Source organism: Acomys russatus, chromosome 21 (genome assembly GCF_903995435.1).
Source record: "Acomys russatus chromosome 21, mAcoRus1.1, whole genome shotgun sequence".
Taxonomy (NCBI): Eukaryota; Metazoa; Chordata; class Mammalia; order Rodentia; family Muridae; genus Acomys; species Acomys russatus.
Window position 1 is genome coordinate 44,170,313 of NC_067157.1, and position 18,386 is coordinate 44,188,698.

At 44.9% G+C, this 18,386-nt stretch overlaps 1 protein-coding gene across 1 annotated transcript in view; it reads left to right on the top strand.

Annotated features, from left to right (window-relative positions):
- Ust (uronyl 2-sulfotransferase) overlaps positions 1–18,386 on the top strand; it is a 287,561-nt gene that overhangs the window by 238,541 nt on the left and 30,634 nt on the right. The window contains exons 6-7 of the mRNA XM_051164562.1: positions 4,236–4,333; positions 6,194–6,351. Coding sequence (XP_051020519.1) covers positions 4,236–4,333; positions 6,194–6,351 — 256 coding nt within the window. The remainder of the gene's footprint in view (positions 1–4,235; positions 4,334–6,193; positions 6,352–18,386) is intronic.

The following is an 18,386-nucleotide window of genomic DNA, read 5'->3' on the forward strand; positions in this document are numbered from 1 at the left end:
CAGGATCTCAGAGGTGATGTAAACAACAACACAGATGCCAAAGTGGGTACCACAGGTGATAATCATCCATCACTGCAGTGGGCACTTGCAGTAGAACAAAGTGCTACTTGCTAACAGTGACACTTTCTGAAGGGCTATGAGCAGACCAACTCCAAAGGACATTGTCATTCCCCTCTAGGGGAATGTGCCACCAATGACTCTGGCCAGACCTCAGCATGGAGTGGGAAGTGAGGGTATCTGGCCACCTGCCTCTTGAAGCATAGAAAGCCGACCCTCTGTGTGTCCTTTACTGGTCAACTTTCCTCTAATGTCTGTAATTTTAGAGAAGGAAAATCCATTCCCAATCTCTTTTAAATTCATATTAGAAAGATTTTTTTTTTTAAGTTTACATTGTCTTGTAGTTTCATGTTTAAGTCAGCCCAGCTGGAAGTCAAAAGCTCTTCAGGGGTAGGATGGGGATGGGGAATTTTGCCTGGTTTTGCTTAATATTATTAGTTTACTTCCAACCAATTGTGTTTTCCACAAGACACAAATTACACATTTTATATTTCCATATTTTCTTCCTGTTTTCTCTGAGTTAGCAGGAGTCATTATTTTAAAGCTGTGTGTAGCCCATACAGAACCACAGGGAAAAGGAATTCAACGCTTGAAGTCATAATAAGATGGGTAATATGCAGAGCTGAGCAGTAGGTCTGCGAAGGACACACATGCCTTCTAAACTTACTTAAGGGGCTGGGGAGGGAGGAGACTCTGTTCCTTGAGTCTGGGAGACAAATAGTTGCCAGGGACCCTACTACTGGCAAGGGGTTCCTGCAGGAGCTGCAGCAAGGCCAGCTAACCTTAACAATAGTGCTTTTTGGAAACATTCTTCCATGAGAGGTGGAAATGTATGGATGGAAAATGCTGAATGAGGGTGTTTATTTACCTGTAATTTCTGAACCAAAGAGTAACCGCCTTTTCTGGTTTCCCAGCATGCAAAGCCTGGTGTAGGGGACTGGACACATCTGTCCACACACAGTCCCATGTCCCACATATGAGGAAATGCAGGCTCAGGGGAGTCATAGTTTTGTTAAGGACGTTCAGCTCACTGGAGAACTGAGGCCAAAACTCTGATTTCCTTTCAATACCCAAAACTATGAGCAACAAAATGTATAGGCCGTTTTGGGGGGAGTTTGTTGGGATTCTAAACTCAATGCTCATAAAGTTTGTTTAGAGTAAATTCCAGGTAGCTTATCTTTTTATAGCTTTGGGTGTGGAAAGGGTTGGTCTGTTATCCTCAGTGCCCACTTTGACTTATTTCCCTAACGGTGTGAAACTAGGAATGGAGTCCTGTGCCTGACACCTAGTTGTAAAAGACAGCTAGCCTTAGGCAGGGGAGGGCTTTACGGAGGAACACAGAATTCAAGGTCCAGAGGAATCAGTCAAGTCAACTTGGCTGCAGGCACTCCTGCGGTGGTGTAATTTAGATGGTCCCACTCTAAATGAAAGAAAATGTGCATGTAAGTTTTAAAGATTTTTTTAATGCATTTATACCCTAGAAGTACTACATGCAAAGGAAAAGAACAACCTCCACCCTCACTCCCTCCCCCCCCCCCCCCCCACCACCTCCCCCACCCCTTCCCCCACCCCCGTCAGAATGGCTGCCATAAAGAGAACAGATACTGGCAGGAGTGTGGGGAAAGGGGAAATCTACACCGCCCGGATGGGAATGCACACTGGTTTAGCCATTGTGTAAATCAGTGTGGAGGTTCCTCAGAAAACTAAAATTAGAACGGCCGTATGACAAAGCTGTGCCATGTGTGGGCAGATACTCAAAGGACTTGAAGGCAGCGTCACACCACAGCACTTGCTACGCTTATTGCTGCACATCTGTAATAACCCAGAGATGCAGCCTTGACACAGCTTAAAGTCCAGAACAGATGAATGAGTAAAGGAAATATGATGTGATAAATGTGCACATATGAATGCACAAATATACATGTACACACACACATGAACACATCTTCATACGTGTGCATGTACACACACACACACACACACACACACACACACACACACACACACACACACATGGATTTTATTCAGCCATTAAGAAGAATTAAATATGCCGGAAATCATTTGCCGGAAAATGGATGGAATCAGAGATCATCATGTTAAATAAAATAAGCTAGACTCAGGCAGACTAAACTTACATGATGCTTTCTCTTATATGAGGGATCTAGATTTAAATATTTGTGTGTGTTTATGCATGTGGTATGTATGTGTACAGGATATGAAAGTAGAAGGGCGTATGAGTTGGAGAAAAAAGTTCTCAAGGGAAACAAACAAGACAGCATAGTGGGAAAGACAAAAGTAGAATACGTTTTTCCTTCATAGGCAGATTCTAGATTTATATACATACAAAGGAAGAGAAGCCAAAGAGCAGAGACTCTATAAGAAGGAAGTAAACCAGAAAGGGGCGGAGGGCAACGCAAGGAAGTAGAGGTCAAACAGCAAGATGCATGGTATATATGTATGGGGCTATCTCATAACAAACCCCATTGCTTTATACATGCTGAGTAAAAAAAAAAAAAACCTAATAAAATAAAAATAAATCACTTATACTTAAATCATTAAAATTAAAAGGAATGGTAGGAGAGATAGCTCAGCAGGCAAGAGCACTGGCTGCTATTCCAGAGAATCTGGGTTCTTTTTTCCGCATCCACACAGCCGCTCACAACCATCTGTAACTCCAGTCCTAAGTAGGGAATCCAATTCCTCCTCTGGCTTCTGTGGGTACCAGACGTACAAGTGGTACACAAGCATACGCGCTGGCACAAAGCACTCATATTCATAACATAAAATAAACTTTAAAAATTAAAGGAATGGAAAAAAAGATGAAATTGTGAGATAATTTAAAAGTATGTACATGCTAAGAGACTCTCAAAAAAAAAAAAAAGACGATGATAATAAACTTTTCCATCAAATATGAAAATCAGTAGTTATGGGCAGACTCTATTGTCCCCAGAAACTGAGAAGCCCCTAAAGAACAAGACACTGCGTGGAGATTCTCAGGGATCAAGATGGCAGTCGGTCCCTAGTTGGACTGTGCTTTTGGTCTGGAACCAACTCCTGAAGGCTTTAGTCTTGAGCCTCCCCATCCGTGTCCCTGTGCAGTGGGTACTGAGCAGAGCGCTGCCGTTGACCTTCTGCCAGAGACATCTTTTATTTACTTCTGCCTATAGAGTCCCCTCAGCGAGGCTGTAATGAGCGCCGTTCATCAGCCTAACGGGTGCAAACGGAACCCCTTGAAATCCCCCAGGATGTACCTTGGGCTAAGAAAAGAAACCTAGTCAACTGCACTTTCTGAACTAAAAATTTATCACTTCCCATAGGTTGACATTGCAACGTTGTTTGTGGAGTCCTACAGAAGTGTGGCCTTCTGAGATCCCATAGCCTAGGAGCCCCAACTCCCATGCCCTTTTCACCAACCAGCCATCTTCCTGCAGCTGCGCCCTTCTGCTCCAGCAGGGGGCGGTATGCAAGCCCCTCTACTCAGTTTGCACCCCAACCCCTGGCCATTGCAAACTCCTTCAATGTTAACAGAGCCCGTGTCTAACCTCATGTAAGAGAAAACCTGAAAATCACACTGCTGCCTTGGAAAGTGATAATATACTTGCATTCCCAAGATCGGTGATTTTTATGCTTACAACCTTAAAAATTGTATAGCTTCTCTGAAATTTAGAAACCCTTTATGAGAATTTATAATTGTTCATCAGATGTATGTATACATAATGAAACTCGGTTATATAGGGTTGGCCACTATGGTAGATGATTAGCTCGAAATTCATTTAGAATTAAATCTTACTGGACTGATTCCCTAAATGTTAATTAATTGCATACCTGTGGGCTGACAGATAGCCACCGGAGCCGCTGACAAGCGTAAGAATCAGACCTTCCTTACCATGCATATGACCCAATAAATGACCCAGCCTCGAGGAGATGAGGGATGCAGGGTACTCAACCCAGTAGGCACGCCCTGACCTGCTCAGTCTAGGCATGTACCAGGCCAGTGCACCCAGATACCGAGAAGCAAAAGCAAAGTTTTACTGGGAAGTCGGTGAATTCTCCCTGTCTGCTTAAGAGTTTCTGGGGAAAACGTGTGTTAAAAAAAAATTTTTTTTTTTAATTGTATGGTGTTCAGCAAAGCCCTGTCAGGACCACGAGGCTTTTCATCGCTGTGTCTTCTCTCCTAGGACATCAATGAGTGCATTCTGGAAAACTACCCTGAGTGTTCCAACCCCAGGCTGTTTTACATCATTCCATATTTCTGCGGACAGCACCCCAGATGTAGGTAAGCAGACGACCATACTGGGCAAGCACCCTGCCACACCAGCATGCTGTGGGAGTTGCCTACAGGAAGCCCCCTCAACCTTGTGGGATTTAGTTCCCGATGACAAACGCTCTTCGAGAATATCACTTGCCATTCTGAGTGTCACGTGAGGAAGGTGGTGGCACAGGCAACAGGAGTGATTACATAGAGCTGTGTAACAGGGAGCCATTCGTCTACCTAAGACACAGCTGTTACCACCCAGGCAGTGGAGACCAGAGAGAGGTGGCCAGCCTGCTGCTCCACGGTGATTACGTGGGACCCACCGCCATCTCTTCCTTTGGTAGAGTCAGGTCCTACACTCTGGAAGGCACATGCTCAGATTTGATGGTGTCTCTAATGAGATACAGGTCACAGAACCATGGTTTTCAACCTGTGGGTCCCAACCCCTTTCCATCTTACTGTTCAAAATGTAGCATAATGTGGGTTGTGACACCCTTTCAATTTATATTACAGTTCATAACAGTAGCAAAATGACAGTTATGAAGTAGCAATGAACGTAATTTTATGGTTGGAGGTCACCCACACCATGAGGAACTGTATTAAAGGGCCATCGCGTTAGGAAGGCTGAGAACCCACGGCCATAGTTAGAGGAGAAGACTTCTCATTGATGAAGCTGGCCTGACTTGAACACAGAGCTGTCTTTACACGGTGACTAACTCGGGTAGGCAGCATGCCCCAGTACTGGAGTAGCTGTCGCCGAAATCAGATGTTTTATTCTAAGTACACGTCTGCAACCTAGAGAAGAAAAGGTTGCAACAGCGGCGGTGACACCAAAGCTTGTTTTCCCGTGGGATGTTGACTGAAGTAGAGGGTCCTTGTGTTCAGGGACATAGCTGATTCTAAACCCTGACACATTCTCGGCATTCTTTTTTTTTTTTTTTTTTTTGCTTACGTTTTCTTTTCTGTTTAATTATGAGTGTTGTTTTGCTTGGCTTACTGTGACATCTACTGATGGTATAAATTCCAAGCATATCAACAGCCTGGGTTCACGCAGCCTTCCCCCAGCACTCACGCTGTTGTTCAGTGTCCCTGGTCAGTCAGTGTATCAAGGAAGTACTGAGAGGATTCAGGGGTTAAATACTTACTTTTTTTTATTATAACGGAGGCCTTTGTTCCAAGGAGTATGATTCTGATTCCCAAAAGGAGGTCTCAGTTTGTCTGTTTCCTAACCTTGCGCAGTGTACTCGGGTGCCTTAACTTAGTTCTCATCATGAGCCCTAGACTCCCTCCATCGGTATCACTTTGTTGAACCTTTACAACTATTCTGTGCAGTACATATGGGTTGTTGTTGTTGTTGTCATTTTTCAAGTGCTCTTGGCTTGTCCAAATTCCCCCCAATTCTGGCCTATAAAGTAATGTGATTCTTTCTCTTCTGCAACTCTTCTGCAACAAACAAACAAACGTTAATGCTTTAAAAGGATGAGATGACTAGCAGGTACTATTGGACACTAGTTTTGATCGCTGCAAAAATATTGTCAGCGGCTGTAACTTCATTAAATTGGTTCTACTTGGTTCGCCTATTAAAAAAAAAAAAAAAAACAAGCCTTTGTAGCCATCTGCTCAGGACCTAAATACCTGTGCCTGTGTTTGTCTTTCATCAAATACTTAGATTGGCACAATAATTTCAAGGCCCTGGCCTTTGTGCATATGGGAAAAATACTTCAGCTAGAGAAACCGGGGAAGAACAGGCTGTTGTAGACCTAGGCAGAACTCAGGTTGGGACTTAACACAAATGATGCTGGGAGAACAGGAGAGATCAACCGTCCATGGTTGTGTGCATCAAGGGGTCTTTGACGTAAAGTGACTTTCTCGTCTGTCAAGGGAGCCTGGTGAGTGGGCGCTGGAGCGTGCCAAGCTGAACGTGAATGAAAACTTCCTGCTTGTGGGGATACTGGAGGAGCTGGAGGACGTGCTGCTTTTACTGGAAAGATTTTTACCTCATTACTTCAAGGGCGTGCTCAGCATCTACAAGGACCCAGGTAAGTCCACAGTAAGCCCTCTCCCCTGCAGGGACCAGTGCAGGGCTTTTCAGTCTTGACAAGGACTTGGGAGAACAAAATATCATGTGGTGTCTTGCGTTTCCTAGGCTTTCTTTTTTTTTTCTTTCCTTTTTTCCCCTCCCTGTTTTTTGAGACAGTGTTTCTCTTGTAGTCCTGGATATCCTGGACCCACTTTGTAGATCAGGCTGGCTTCGAACTCACAGAGATCTGCCTGCCTCACCCCCAGCCCCTGGGCTTTCAAAGACAGAGGAAAAGCATAAGCTTTTGATTCCAAACCTCAAGCTTTAAAGTGAAACACAGATTCACTGTGGTTAATGCCCCAATGGCTGTGTCCTTCTCCTTAAAAAAAAAAAAAGTTAACAACATTCTCCCCCAGCTCATCCCAATGGTGCTGCTGGGGCCATCAAAGGATGTGAATCCATGCGCGCACCTGGAGCTCCTGGGTGCAAACTGGAGTCGGGAAAGAGCTACTTGAGATGAGTCAGTTCTGGCCTGGCTGCCACTGACAGAAGCACTCTAGCGTGTAAAATCCTGCCAGTAGATTAGATAGGAAAGCAAATTGAAAATGCAATTAAGATTTTATTCTCACAAACCAAGTGCTCCCCAAATAGAAGCAAGAAATAGAATGTGGCAAAGTGATTGCAGCACAGCCCACTGTATCGCTGGGAATATAATTACTTTCAGAAATCCATCATTTATTTTTCCTCTTATTATTATTGGCTTGAGAGAAAGATGCTCTCTTGCCAGGCTCTTCCCTGTGCCCCTTAATCGACTGCTGCACAGCAAGCCTTGCATACTTATTCACCATTCACCGATCATCATTCCGTGGCTCTGTGCTGTTGCGCTGGCATGGGAGAGGGATGGGGTAGAAATAGCAAACAGAGGAAACACTCCCAAAGGCTGCAGACAGTCCAATGGGGACTTCGGACCACATCTGCATCATCAAGGCCCAGGCAAACAAGTCTTTGCCTGGGGGAGCCCTTCCTATTACACTGGGGCCCTGCCATTTGGGTAGATGGCTGCAGGTGCTTCAAAACTCTCCCAGGGTCCGTCGGTCTGTCTGTCTGTCTGTCTGTCTGTCTGTCTGTCTGTCTCTCTCTCTCTCTCTCTCTCTCTCTCTCTCTCTCTCTCTCTCTCTCTCTCTCTCTCTCTCTCTCCAAATATCTAATATAACTGCATGTGTGTGTAAGAATGTACTAGAAACCCATCAGGAAAGTTAGTTTAGAAGAGCTAGAAGCATACTAAGCCTTCAGTAGCTGGGTTTCAGAACTAGAGCTCCCTCTGCCCTTCCAACAGTAGGCACATGAAGGAGTTTACATAAATGTGATGGGTGGCAGCGCTGTGCTGGGCCGGATGAGGGTTCTGTAAACGTTGTGAGCCCTGCTCTTTGTGCAGCTCCAGATACTGCACTGGGATACTACATTGGGGTCTTTAAAGAACGGTTCAGTCATTCCTGTGTGAACCCTTTGTCTGTCTGTCTGTCTGTCTGTCTGTCTGTCTCTCTCTCTCTCTCTCTCTCCTATCTCCTTCCCCTCCCCACTCTGTGTGTATGAGAGAGAGGGAGAAAAAGAGACAGAGACAGAATGAGATGAAAGACTGACTGACTCTTGGTGACACATACTTATCCAAACATTTGTAAGTGGCAGGGATGTAGACTTGCTAATTTAGATGAAGCCGTTTTCCTCTCTGTTCTTACACACACACACACACACACACACACACACACACACACACACACACAGACACACACACACACCTCCAACAACAAGAGTACCCAAAGGACACTTACCTGGCGTCACTGCAATTGTCTCTTACTGACTTCCTATTTTCTCCAGTTATATGGTGACATCTCAGAAATGCTGGGTCTTGATCCCATGCTCTGTAAGCACATTAATTAAAGTAGAAGAGATTTGAGAACACTGGATTGCTCTTGGCTCTTTTACCTACAACTTCAATTTTCCCACCAGTAAATGAAAGCTCTTTCCAATTTGAGTTTGTCAGTAACAATATGGTAAAGGCCTCAGAAGGAATAAGAGACATCTGGTATTCTTGTGTAGTGGGACAAAAAGCTTCCAGAAGCCCAATGCAGCTGGTCCAAGGGCTCACATGGTATGGTGCATCTATTCTGCTTCCTGGATGCATCTTAGCTGCCTTAGCCCATTTCCAACAGGGAAGTGATTAAGAAGAAGAAGAAGAAGAAGAAGAAGAAGAAGAAGAAGAAGAAGAAGAAGAAGAAGAAGAAGAAGAAGAAGAACAACAACAACAACAACAACAACAACAACAACAACAACAACAACAACAACAACAACAATTATTCCTGGAACAGTAGAATCCCCAAGACCCCTATATTCTGTTCTAAACTCAGTTCCTCAGTAGATCAATCGTGACAATACGTTTATAAAGCCCTGTTTATGACCTCAGTTTAGCTCTCTGCTAAACTCTGTGAAGTGTGTGCATCAGAAAAGGAACCTTGGCCCAAGAGTTCAATAACTTCTGTGTACTGTGGTTACTTGGCATTGTCTCCTGATATTTCCTAATGATGACACTGAAGGCCAATCATGAATCCATGTGTCAACCAGGAGTCTACCTGTCAATCATCAAGCTATATGTCAATCATGAATGTATGAGTCAATCATGAGTCTATGTGTCAGTCATCAGTCTGTGTGTCAGACTGTCCTAAAGACCTTCATGTCCCCCAAGGCGGAGGATGAGGGATAAGCAGAGATTACTGACCAACTTCTTGTTGTATTTGTGCTTCTATGAACACAGGCACCATATTGCTCTGTAACTGTTGTGTATTGGTGGGGTAAGGTCAGACAGGTGAAAGGAGGTGTAGATCTATTTTAGCTGTTCTCATGGATGGCACACTAACATCATGGCACTTCCCTCTGTTCAAGAATTTTAGGGCTGATACTGCAGTTTAATGGTAGAGTTTTTGCCTAGTGTGCCCATGGCCTGGATTTGATCCCCAAGACAAGTTTGCTTTATGATAATATATTCCAACATCAGAGAGGCAGAGACTGGCAGATGGCTGGAGCTCACACACCAGCCAGGCTAGCTGACTCATTGAACTATAGGCTTGGTGAAGGACCCTGCCTCAGAAGCAACAACAGTAAGGTGGTGGGTGGTTGAGGAAGATCCCAATGTTGACCACAAGCCTCCACATGCACACACTCACACACCCTCACAAACATGCCCATGTGAATCAGTACATACAATACACCTGTACACACATACACACATCTTCACATATCTTCATACACACGTGCACGTGAATCAGTACTTGCAATGCACACGCACACACATATCTTATAACCAAGTAGACTCACAGAACAGAACGAAGAAACACTAAAGTGTAGGACACTAAGAATTCTGGCAATCCATGGTCGGTGGATTAACTGACTACCTGGAAAACTGACTTGGTATCCAAATGTCAGTGGCCATCTCTCATAGGTTACATGTCTTGTTACTGAAAGCAAAACTGCAGGTGCCTGGTGAGTTTTAGCCACCGGAACCCCCTGCAGTGACACTGAAGACATGTGCATGAGTTTCGTACCAATGACAACAAGCTCTGGGCTTTCAGTGAGCAGAAAACTGGTAAAAATAGTTGTGTCTTTTAATCAGATGACTCGTCACTTGCTTTCAGTTTGGGATGGTATTTGTGACAACTTTCAAACCACTACTGCCTGTTCTAACAGCTTGCCATTTACGAAACTGGTACCTATCCTAAGTGCCAGTTGCACTGTGCCTTCTCTGTTCATTTACTGCAGAAAGGGTTGTTGTCATTGAGCAAATGTGTCTCTGAACCATTTGAAGAACTGGTCTTAAAAATTAAAAAAAAAAAAATAGTAATTTTATACTAATGTTTGACTGTTATGGACCCCCAGCTAGCATACCTCAGAAGAAGTTTATGATTGGAAGTAATTATGTGAAATATAATTGAATGTGAAATAGAACTGAAGGTTTTAACACAGAGAGTATGTTTGAGAGTTCAGTTTCATCACAAACGCTTGGACCCTCGCAGTATGCTTTCTAAGTGCATCTTCAGGCCTGATGGAGTTGGAGTTACGGAACAAGGTCAACATCAGCTTTAACCAGGAAGGATTGCTAAGTTCTCTGCTTGTTGTAACTAATATTACAACAAAGTATTAGTTACTTACTTGTTGCTGTGACCAAATACAGGACAAAAAAAAGCTACCTGAGGAATCACACGGGGTGGGGCTACTCACAGTTAGAGGTGCTGCAGTGCTGGGGAAAAGGTGCAGCAGTAGGAGCTTGAGGCAGCTGTTCACACTGCCTCAGCTGTCTAGAAGGAGAGAGAGAGAGAGAGAGAGAGAGAGAGAGAGAGAGAGACAGACAGACAGACAGACAGACAGACAGACAGACAGAGAGAGAGCACGCACTAGCCCTGCTACCCTCCCATGGGTGTCTTTCTCTTCCTGGAAGTACCTTATTAGCACACCCGAACATATATTTTCGTGGTGACTCTCAACCCAATCAGGTTTATGATGAGGAAATGCCCACTGCCTTTACTCTTTACTCACCCATTTTTGGAATGAGAAACAGAAGCCAGCCCAGAGAAGTCTATAGTCACTATGAAAATAAGGGGAAGACTCGGTACTTCTGGGCTGTAAATTTTAATGTATCTATGTCTGCTTTCCTTAGCTCTCAAAACACTGAAATGCTGGCCAGAGAAGTTCAGTGGTAGAGCACTTGTCCACCATGCTCAGAGCTCTGGATTTCATGTCCAGCACCACAAGACCAAGCCTAGTGTCCTGTGAGCTAACAGAATATTTCTTAGACCTCATGTTGTAAGCTAAGTTGTAGTGATGCTAAAAAGCCAAAATAAATAGCAAGTTAGTTAAGAAAAAAGAGCGTGTGACTCTAAGTAATAGAAGCTGTACTGGTGGGGCCAGGAACCAAATTAGTCTTGTTCAATAGCGCCACCTAGCTGGCAGACAGAACTGTATGGCCTAGTGAAACCGACAACTTCCTCCTTCAAGAGCTTGAGAACTCATGTGTCCTAAGACCTTGTGTTTAAAATGCTTTCTGTTACTAGCATTACTTCAGCACTCACCTGCTTGCTTCCATCGCACGAGTAAACCCCGGAGCATGAGGGGAAACTCACTAGGCATTTATGAGAGGCCTTGAGAACACGGTTGTCAACTATTAGAATAAATTCCAAACCATTGACTGAAATACTACCTTCACACACTAAATTCATTTACAAGGGGCTGTCTTAGAAAACATATTCACACATTTTATAGATGATGATGACAGTACAAGTCAAATGCCGCGGCAGTTAGTTTGCTTGTTCGATGTCTATAAGTGACCACTAGATCCCCCACCCCCCCCCATGGCCCTTGATCAGTATTACAGTGTCTGTGAGTTCATTTACGTTGCAGTATTTAAATCTGAGGGCATTTTCTAGGAGTAATATATGCATAGATGAAAATCTTTAAATTGTATGTGTCACACGATAAATTCTACTTTTCACTAATCTATCAAAAATATCAAACAGAATTAAAGTAAATACGAAACGATGAATGAAAGTGCTAAATTGAGTTAGGATGTTCTTCTAGCATGTTCTCTGCCAGGGTGGAGGCTGGGTGACCCGAGGAGAAACGCTGTCACTGTGTGATCTTTAAGATGTGCCGTTCTGAGATCTCTGGTCTCCTGCAGCCTGCTTTCGAGCTCCATGTCCTACCCTTGGTTAGCACAGGGAAGATCCCCATCCTCTCACAGTCCGTGTTGTGATGGAGACCACCCCCATCTAGAATCTGGATTCTGTCCAGAATCCCTTCTTCCTTGTGGCTGCTGATACTGGGTGATCAGTATAAAGATCTCGCTGCTGGTGATTTCTATTCATCCTCCATTCCTTGTGTGTCCCTCAAGAAGTGATTAACTAAAGGCTGCTGGGAGACAATCTCACGTATTAACTGTATAGCCTTGGCAAGGTATGCCGCCCTAAGCCTCAGCTTTCCCATCTGTATGATGTGCATAAATATTACCTCCTTTAAAGCACTGTTGTAAGACTTAACTGGCATAGTCCTTGGCGTATTATGAACATTCAAATATGAACATAACAGTGTGAAACCATGACTTTAAATTTGTCTGTAACCTCTACAGCCAGAAAAGGAAGGAAACAGGAAGGGGGAGAGAAGATGAGGGGGTGGTGGTGAGAAATGAGGAGATGGGCAAGAGCGGGGGAAGAGATAGGAGGGGGGACATCTTAGGTCATCAGTGACGGCTGAGCTGTGACTGTGGACTCTTCTGCCGAGAAGACACTTTTCTATTTCTGACTAAGGAAAAAGGGAACCATATTCTCTTCTACTGATGTTCGTATTCCTGGAAGGAGAACGTTAGCTGGAAACGTGAGGATAGAGAGCATGTAGCATCCAAGTCTGTGGGGCTTGCTTAAGCTTCCCGTTGCTACGCCTGAATTCTTAGCAGAAATGTCAGGAAGTCAGGACTCTGAAAGGAAGCCCACCACTGAGATTGGGTTGGGGGCCAGTAACCCTTAACTCATACTGAATGTTGAGTCTGTTACACTTTCTGCTATTTAATAGACAATGCATGCCCACATATGTACTTTTTTTTTTTTTTTTTTTTTTTTTTTTTTAATCTAAAAGAAGACTCTTAAGGTTTTGGTCTTGGAAAAGTTTGTTTTACATACCCAAGCGTCCATCAAAACATTGTTAATGCACTTTTAGCCCTTCTCCAGCAGGAGGCAGTGTCTATCCATTTTCTCCAGGAGGTAGCCATGGTTTCCAGGCAAAACTCAGCTCCTGGGTAGAAGCCACCCTTAATGTCTGAACACAGATATGGGAGCATGCCTCGCTAAGGGCCTAATTAAGTGTCTTGGATTTCAAACATCGACTTCAGACGTCGAGGTTGCATTTTATGGGAGCCACTGGTATGGATGTAGGAGGTTCCCAATCAAGTACGTTCATCTACATTGTGTCTCTATGTGATGTTTATACGCACATTTGTGTATACTGTACATTCAGAAATACATACCTACAACTCTAAAATACCCAAGTTAAACAGGTGCCGTCTTTTCATTTTCATCTTCATTTTTATTTCATACTTTCTATTGCTGCTGACTTAATACAAAAACTTTTAAAACTCCTGGAGCCTTAAAATAAGTTAATAGTATCCAGAAGAAATTAAAATAACCTATCTTCAGAAATCAATGAATTAACTGTCATGGCTGAGAATACGACCCCTCTCTGCTCTTGGTTCATCTTCCATCATTCCTGAGCTCGGATTCTAGTAATAGTAGTAGTATGTGTGTGTCTGTGTCTATGTCTGTGTGTGTGTGTGTGCATGTGTGTGTCTGTGTTTTTGGGTATCTGTGTATGTGCCTCTGTGTGTGTGTCTGTATGTATGTCTGTATGTGTTTGTGTATTTGTTTGTGTCTATATCTGTGTGCTTATGTATCTGTGTGTGTGTCTCTGTCTGTGTCTCTGTGTGTGTGTGTCCATGTATGTGTATCTGTTTGTGTATCTGTGTGTGCACGTGTATCTGTATCTGTGTGTGTGTCTGTGTTTTGTGTATCTGTGTATGTACCTGTGTGTGTATGTTTCTGTATCTGTGTGTGTTTGTGTATCTGTGTGTTTCTGTATCTGTGTGCATGTGTATCTGTCTATGTATCTCTGTCTGTGTCTTTATGTGTATGTGTGTCCATGTCCGTGTATGTGTGTGTGTGTCCATGGCTGTGTGTGTATGTGTATCTGTGTCTGTATATCTGTGTGTGTGTCCGTTTGTGTATCTCTGTGTGTCTGTTTGTGTATCTGTGTGTGTATGTGTATTCATGTGTGTGTCTGTGTGTACCTATCCATGCTCAAGCAAACAGACTCATGATCCATCCTTCTTGAGTATGGTCTGGGGTCGCAAAGCTGGCCGCAGTGTCTAAGGGAGGATCATGTGCTCAGCATTTAAAGCTCACAAAGCATCCGCATAGACAACCTTGCTGGCTCAGTGAGTGAATCCCAAGGTGGGGAAGTACGTGCTCTTTTCATCTTCTAAACAAGGGACTCAGACTTCAAAGGGGCTTTGCAACCCACACACAGCTAACAAGCCCCGTGGACAGAGCCACTGTCCCTAAGTACCAGAGGTGACATTCAAGTTTCAGCTCCCACGACCACCACAAAACACCACAAAGCCATGTCCTTCTTAAAAAAAAAAAATATTCTTCACCACCACAGGCTCGTGGTTTTAAGTGTTCATAGTCCTTCGGCTGAGGGAGAAAGCTTGAAGCTCTATAGATGGTCTCTCTCAAAGTAAAGTTTTTAGACTAAAACCCACAAATTTAAGACATCACCATAAGGTCTGAGCAGGGGAATAGTTTAGTGAGATAGTACTTGTCAGGAAGTGTGAGGCCATGGGTTTGATTCCCAGGCCTGGGAGAAAAGAAAATGACTATAGGCTACCTCTGTATTATCTTAAGCCAGTGTGTGCCAATCCACACCGGAGAAAGCAATTTTGAAAATGTGGCACCTTTCTGATGAGAAGTGGGAGCGAAGAGAGTAACTCTAGATCCTTCATGTGGCCGATGCTGTATCAATTGTTCTTGCCCTAAGGTCATCCTTCCATTATGAGAAAGCAGGAGAAGCACCCTCCATGAGATGTCTCTCCAGTGACAGCAACAGAAAGGGCCTAGCTTAAAACATTGATTTTTTTCTAATAATAACTTTTCACAAAAAAACTAATGTTGAACATGTATAGATGTAGATTTAGGTGTCTGAGTTTTGTCAGCCCTGGGACAGAATGATATGAAAAATGAGCAAAGTAACATCCATTTTTTAAAAATGAACAAAGTATGTAGAAAACAGCCCAAACAGTCTGGAGCCTTAAGGGATTTGTAGGAGTTTGCCACATGGGTGTGCAAGGCTGCATGTTACGCAAAACAGATCCTGCACGTGAAAGCACAAGGGTTAGTACACCCTGTGTTGGCCCATGCCTGCTGATCCTGCCTCCCTGGGCTGAGCCCAGCTCCCTCTCAGGTCCGGTCAGCCTTCTGTTTGCACCAGTCTGCACAAGGCCACAGGCCCGACCACCTCTACTCTTCCTGTGATGCAGGATGGACCTGGGGCATCCACACCAGTCTCAGGTCTGGTGGCCAACCCACAGCTACGGGAACCCTGCCCGCTTCCTGTTCTGACCAGAAAGGCTCTCGCTTTCATACAGTGCTCCGGGGCAATTCCAGGTCCTGAGTTGTTTCACCCAGAGTTCTTCTCCCTTGATGTTCTGCCAGCTTTCCTGCCTGCCTGTACCCATCAGTTTCCACTGGTCCTGTGCGCCTTGCAGTAGCTGTTGGCATTGCCCTCTCCTTCTCCAGATGCCAGCCACTGACCTCCAGGATTCCCATGTCCACTCATGTGGATTCCCCATCTGCTCCCATCCCTCCCTGGCCACGGCTTGAGCTGCCTCTCTCCCCAGGCACTGTCCTCTAGGAATCCCAGAATCCTCTTCTTGGACCACCTTCTAAGAACATCCTCCATCCCATGGGCCTTGATCTCTTCTGGGTCCCAATTTTCCCCTATAGAGAACCCCAATGCATATACCCCCCATGCCTTCCTAATTTGCACAATGTTCCCAGACCAGGTTGGGGGTGGGGTTTCCCCTTTTGTGAGTCATTTTCCCCTAATGAGTGCTGTCTAATGGCATCTGGGGAAGTAGAGGAGACAGCAGCGAGATCTGCTATCGGGCATTATTTTCCTCTGCTTTAGAGCATTACATTACTTCCGCTCTAAGTAGTTTTCAGTCGGGCTGACAGTGCTATGCTTTGAACTGCATGAGCTTATGGCTGAGGATGGGTTTACTCATCGCACATTTCAAGTTTGGACTTTCCGGCTTATTTATAAAGCCAAAACATGAGCCAGGATTACAGACCTGACCCTGGAGGTGTGCAGCTCAAGTTAGTGAAGCCTTCCTATCCTTTCTGCCATTCATGGCCATGCCACAGTGCCTCCAGCCACCACCCAGACATTAGTGTGGTGACACAGAAAGGCCATGAGTGAGGACTGTCTTCTAGCACTGCACTGTGGCTTTACCCACCCCTCAAGGGCTTTGCTTAGAAAACATATCCAAGCTGGAGGGAAGGGGAGGCAGTGGAGGCACTTAGCCCAGATGAGGGGTGGCACAGCCCTCTAGCCCATTTTCGTTTGACTCAGCACTGCATAGCAGACTGTTCTGTCTCTTCTAGCCAAGTCTTTTTCAAGGAGACGTATCATTTCTCGGTCTGTGTTTTTTCGTAAGCTCTCAGAAGTTTTTGTCAGGCTACGATGCCCTAGTTTGTCTTGTCTTACAGAGGGGGCCGAACTGTGAAAGGGTACAGTAAAAAGGTCCGAAGCTAGCATTACTGTCTGCTGTATGGTGCCACATGGAATGCGTGGAGCGTATTCATCTCTTCTCCCCAACCCCACAGAGACAGCCAGCACGACTCCTGCCCATGAGAACATGGTGGGAGTTTAGGAAAGCTTGCCGCCTCTCCCCCCCCCCCCCCCCCCCCCCCCCGCACCCACTGTCTTTCACAAGTCCTTTGAGATGCTTCTGCTTGGCCAATCAGACATGACCGGAAGGAACTGGGTGCCAAACCCTTCTTGCTTTGAAGCATTCATTAAAGAGGTACCTCTTTAACTAAGATCCAGTACTATCAAAGACATGCACTGGGAATTGGCCTTTGCTGTACTGCTTTGCAGGCCTGCCACCTGCAGTGTGGTCCCACGAGACTTCTAATCATCATGATGTTTCTTACCAGTGTGCACAGGCTAACCACACCTTGAGTGATTTACACGGGACATGCTTTGCTTCTTACATTCCATCACCCTTTCCTCTACTCCCCCCACCCCTCGCCTCCTAACATGACAGGCATTTTGGCTTGACAGTCCCATCTACCTCACTGCCGAGGTCCACTGATGACCCACGCAATATATCACAGTTATGTCTGACTTATAGCACCAGATATTGTTTTCTTCTGGAATTAATTAATGCCTTTCTTTAAAAGAAAATACGTAGATTTGTTTTTACTTATCAAATTTTGATGTTGCATCAATATTATTTTAATATTATCTCAGATTTATAAGATGTCCCTTCCCCCTCCCCCCCGACTCCTGCCTCCCACTCAGAATTCCTTGCCTCTTGCTAAAGCTCGGCCTCATTTCTCAGGAAGCTCCCACGCAGCTTGGCTCAGTTACCTTTCATTGCAGTTATGTCAGCCCCCCCCCCCAGTCCCCCGATTCCCATGGTCCCTCTCCCTGACTTAGTATTTCACTCTGCTTCAAGATGTTCCTGCATTACTTTCTAATACAAGGTGCATGAGATGGGGCTGGGGATGTCTTACTCCATATGTTGCTACGGTAACAGCATAGCACAGGGTGGGTAAATGATGAAAACTGCAGGCTTACGGGGCTTGTGGTTCTAGAAGGTCGGAAGTCCTAGGTGGCAAGGCCTTGTCTGCTGAGGGATACCTTGCTCCATCACAATATAGTAGAAAAGATCAGGTGGCAAGGACACAGTAAGGGGAGCGCGTCGATTTGAATAAGAGCAGCTGGCATTATTTAAGAAGAATTTGGAGGTGTGGCCTTGTTGGAGGAAGTTTATCAGTGAGGGTTGGCATTGAGGTTTCAAAACCCTTGTTAGTCCCCTTTGCTTGCTCGCTCACTCACTCGCTCGCTCGCTCTCTCACTCACTCACTCTCTCACTCACTCGCTCACTCTCTCACTCACTCACTCACTCTCACTTTTCTGCGGTCAGATCAGTAGCTCTCAGCTACTGTTCCAGGGCCTTGCATGCTGCCCTGCCCCCTACCATGACAAGGACGGACTACACTGTAAGCAAGCCCCCTTGGTCACAGTATCTCTTCATAGCAATAGAACAGTGACTAAGACATGGGGGGGGCGCGGCAGGGGGAGGGGGCTAATGTCCTCTGATTTACAGGGAACCATTTGCCGAAGTCACTTTCACCTTCTCCCCAAATAATGGCCTTAATCTCTCCTCCTGACCTAGTA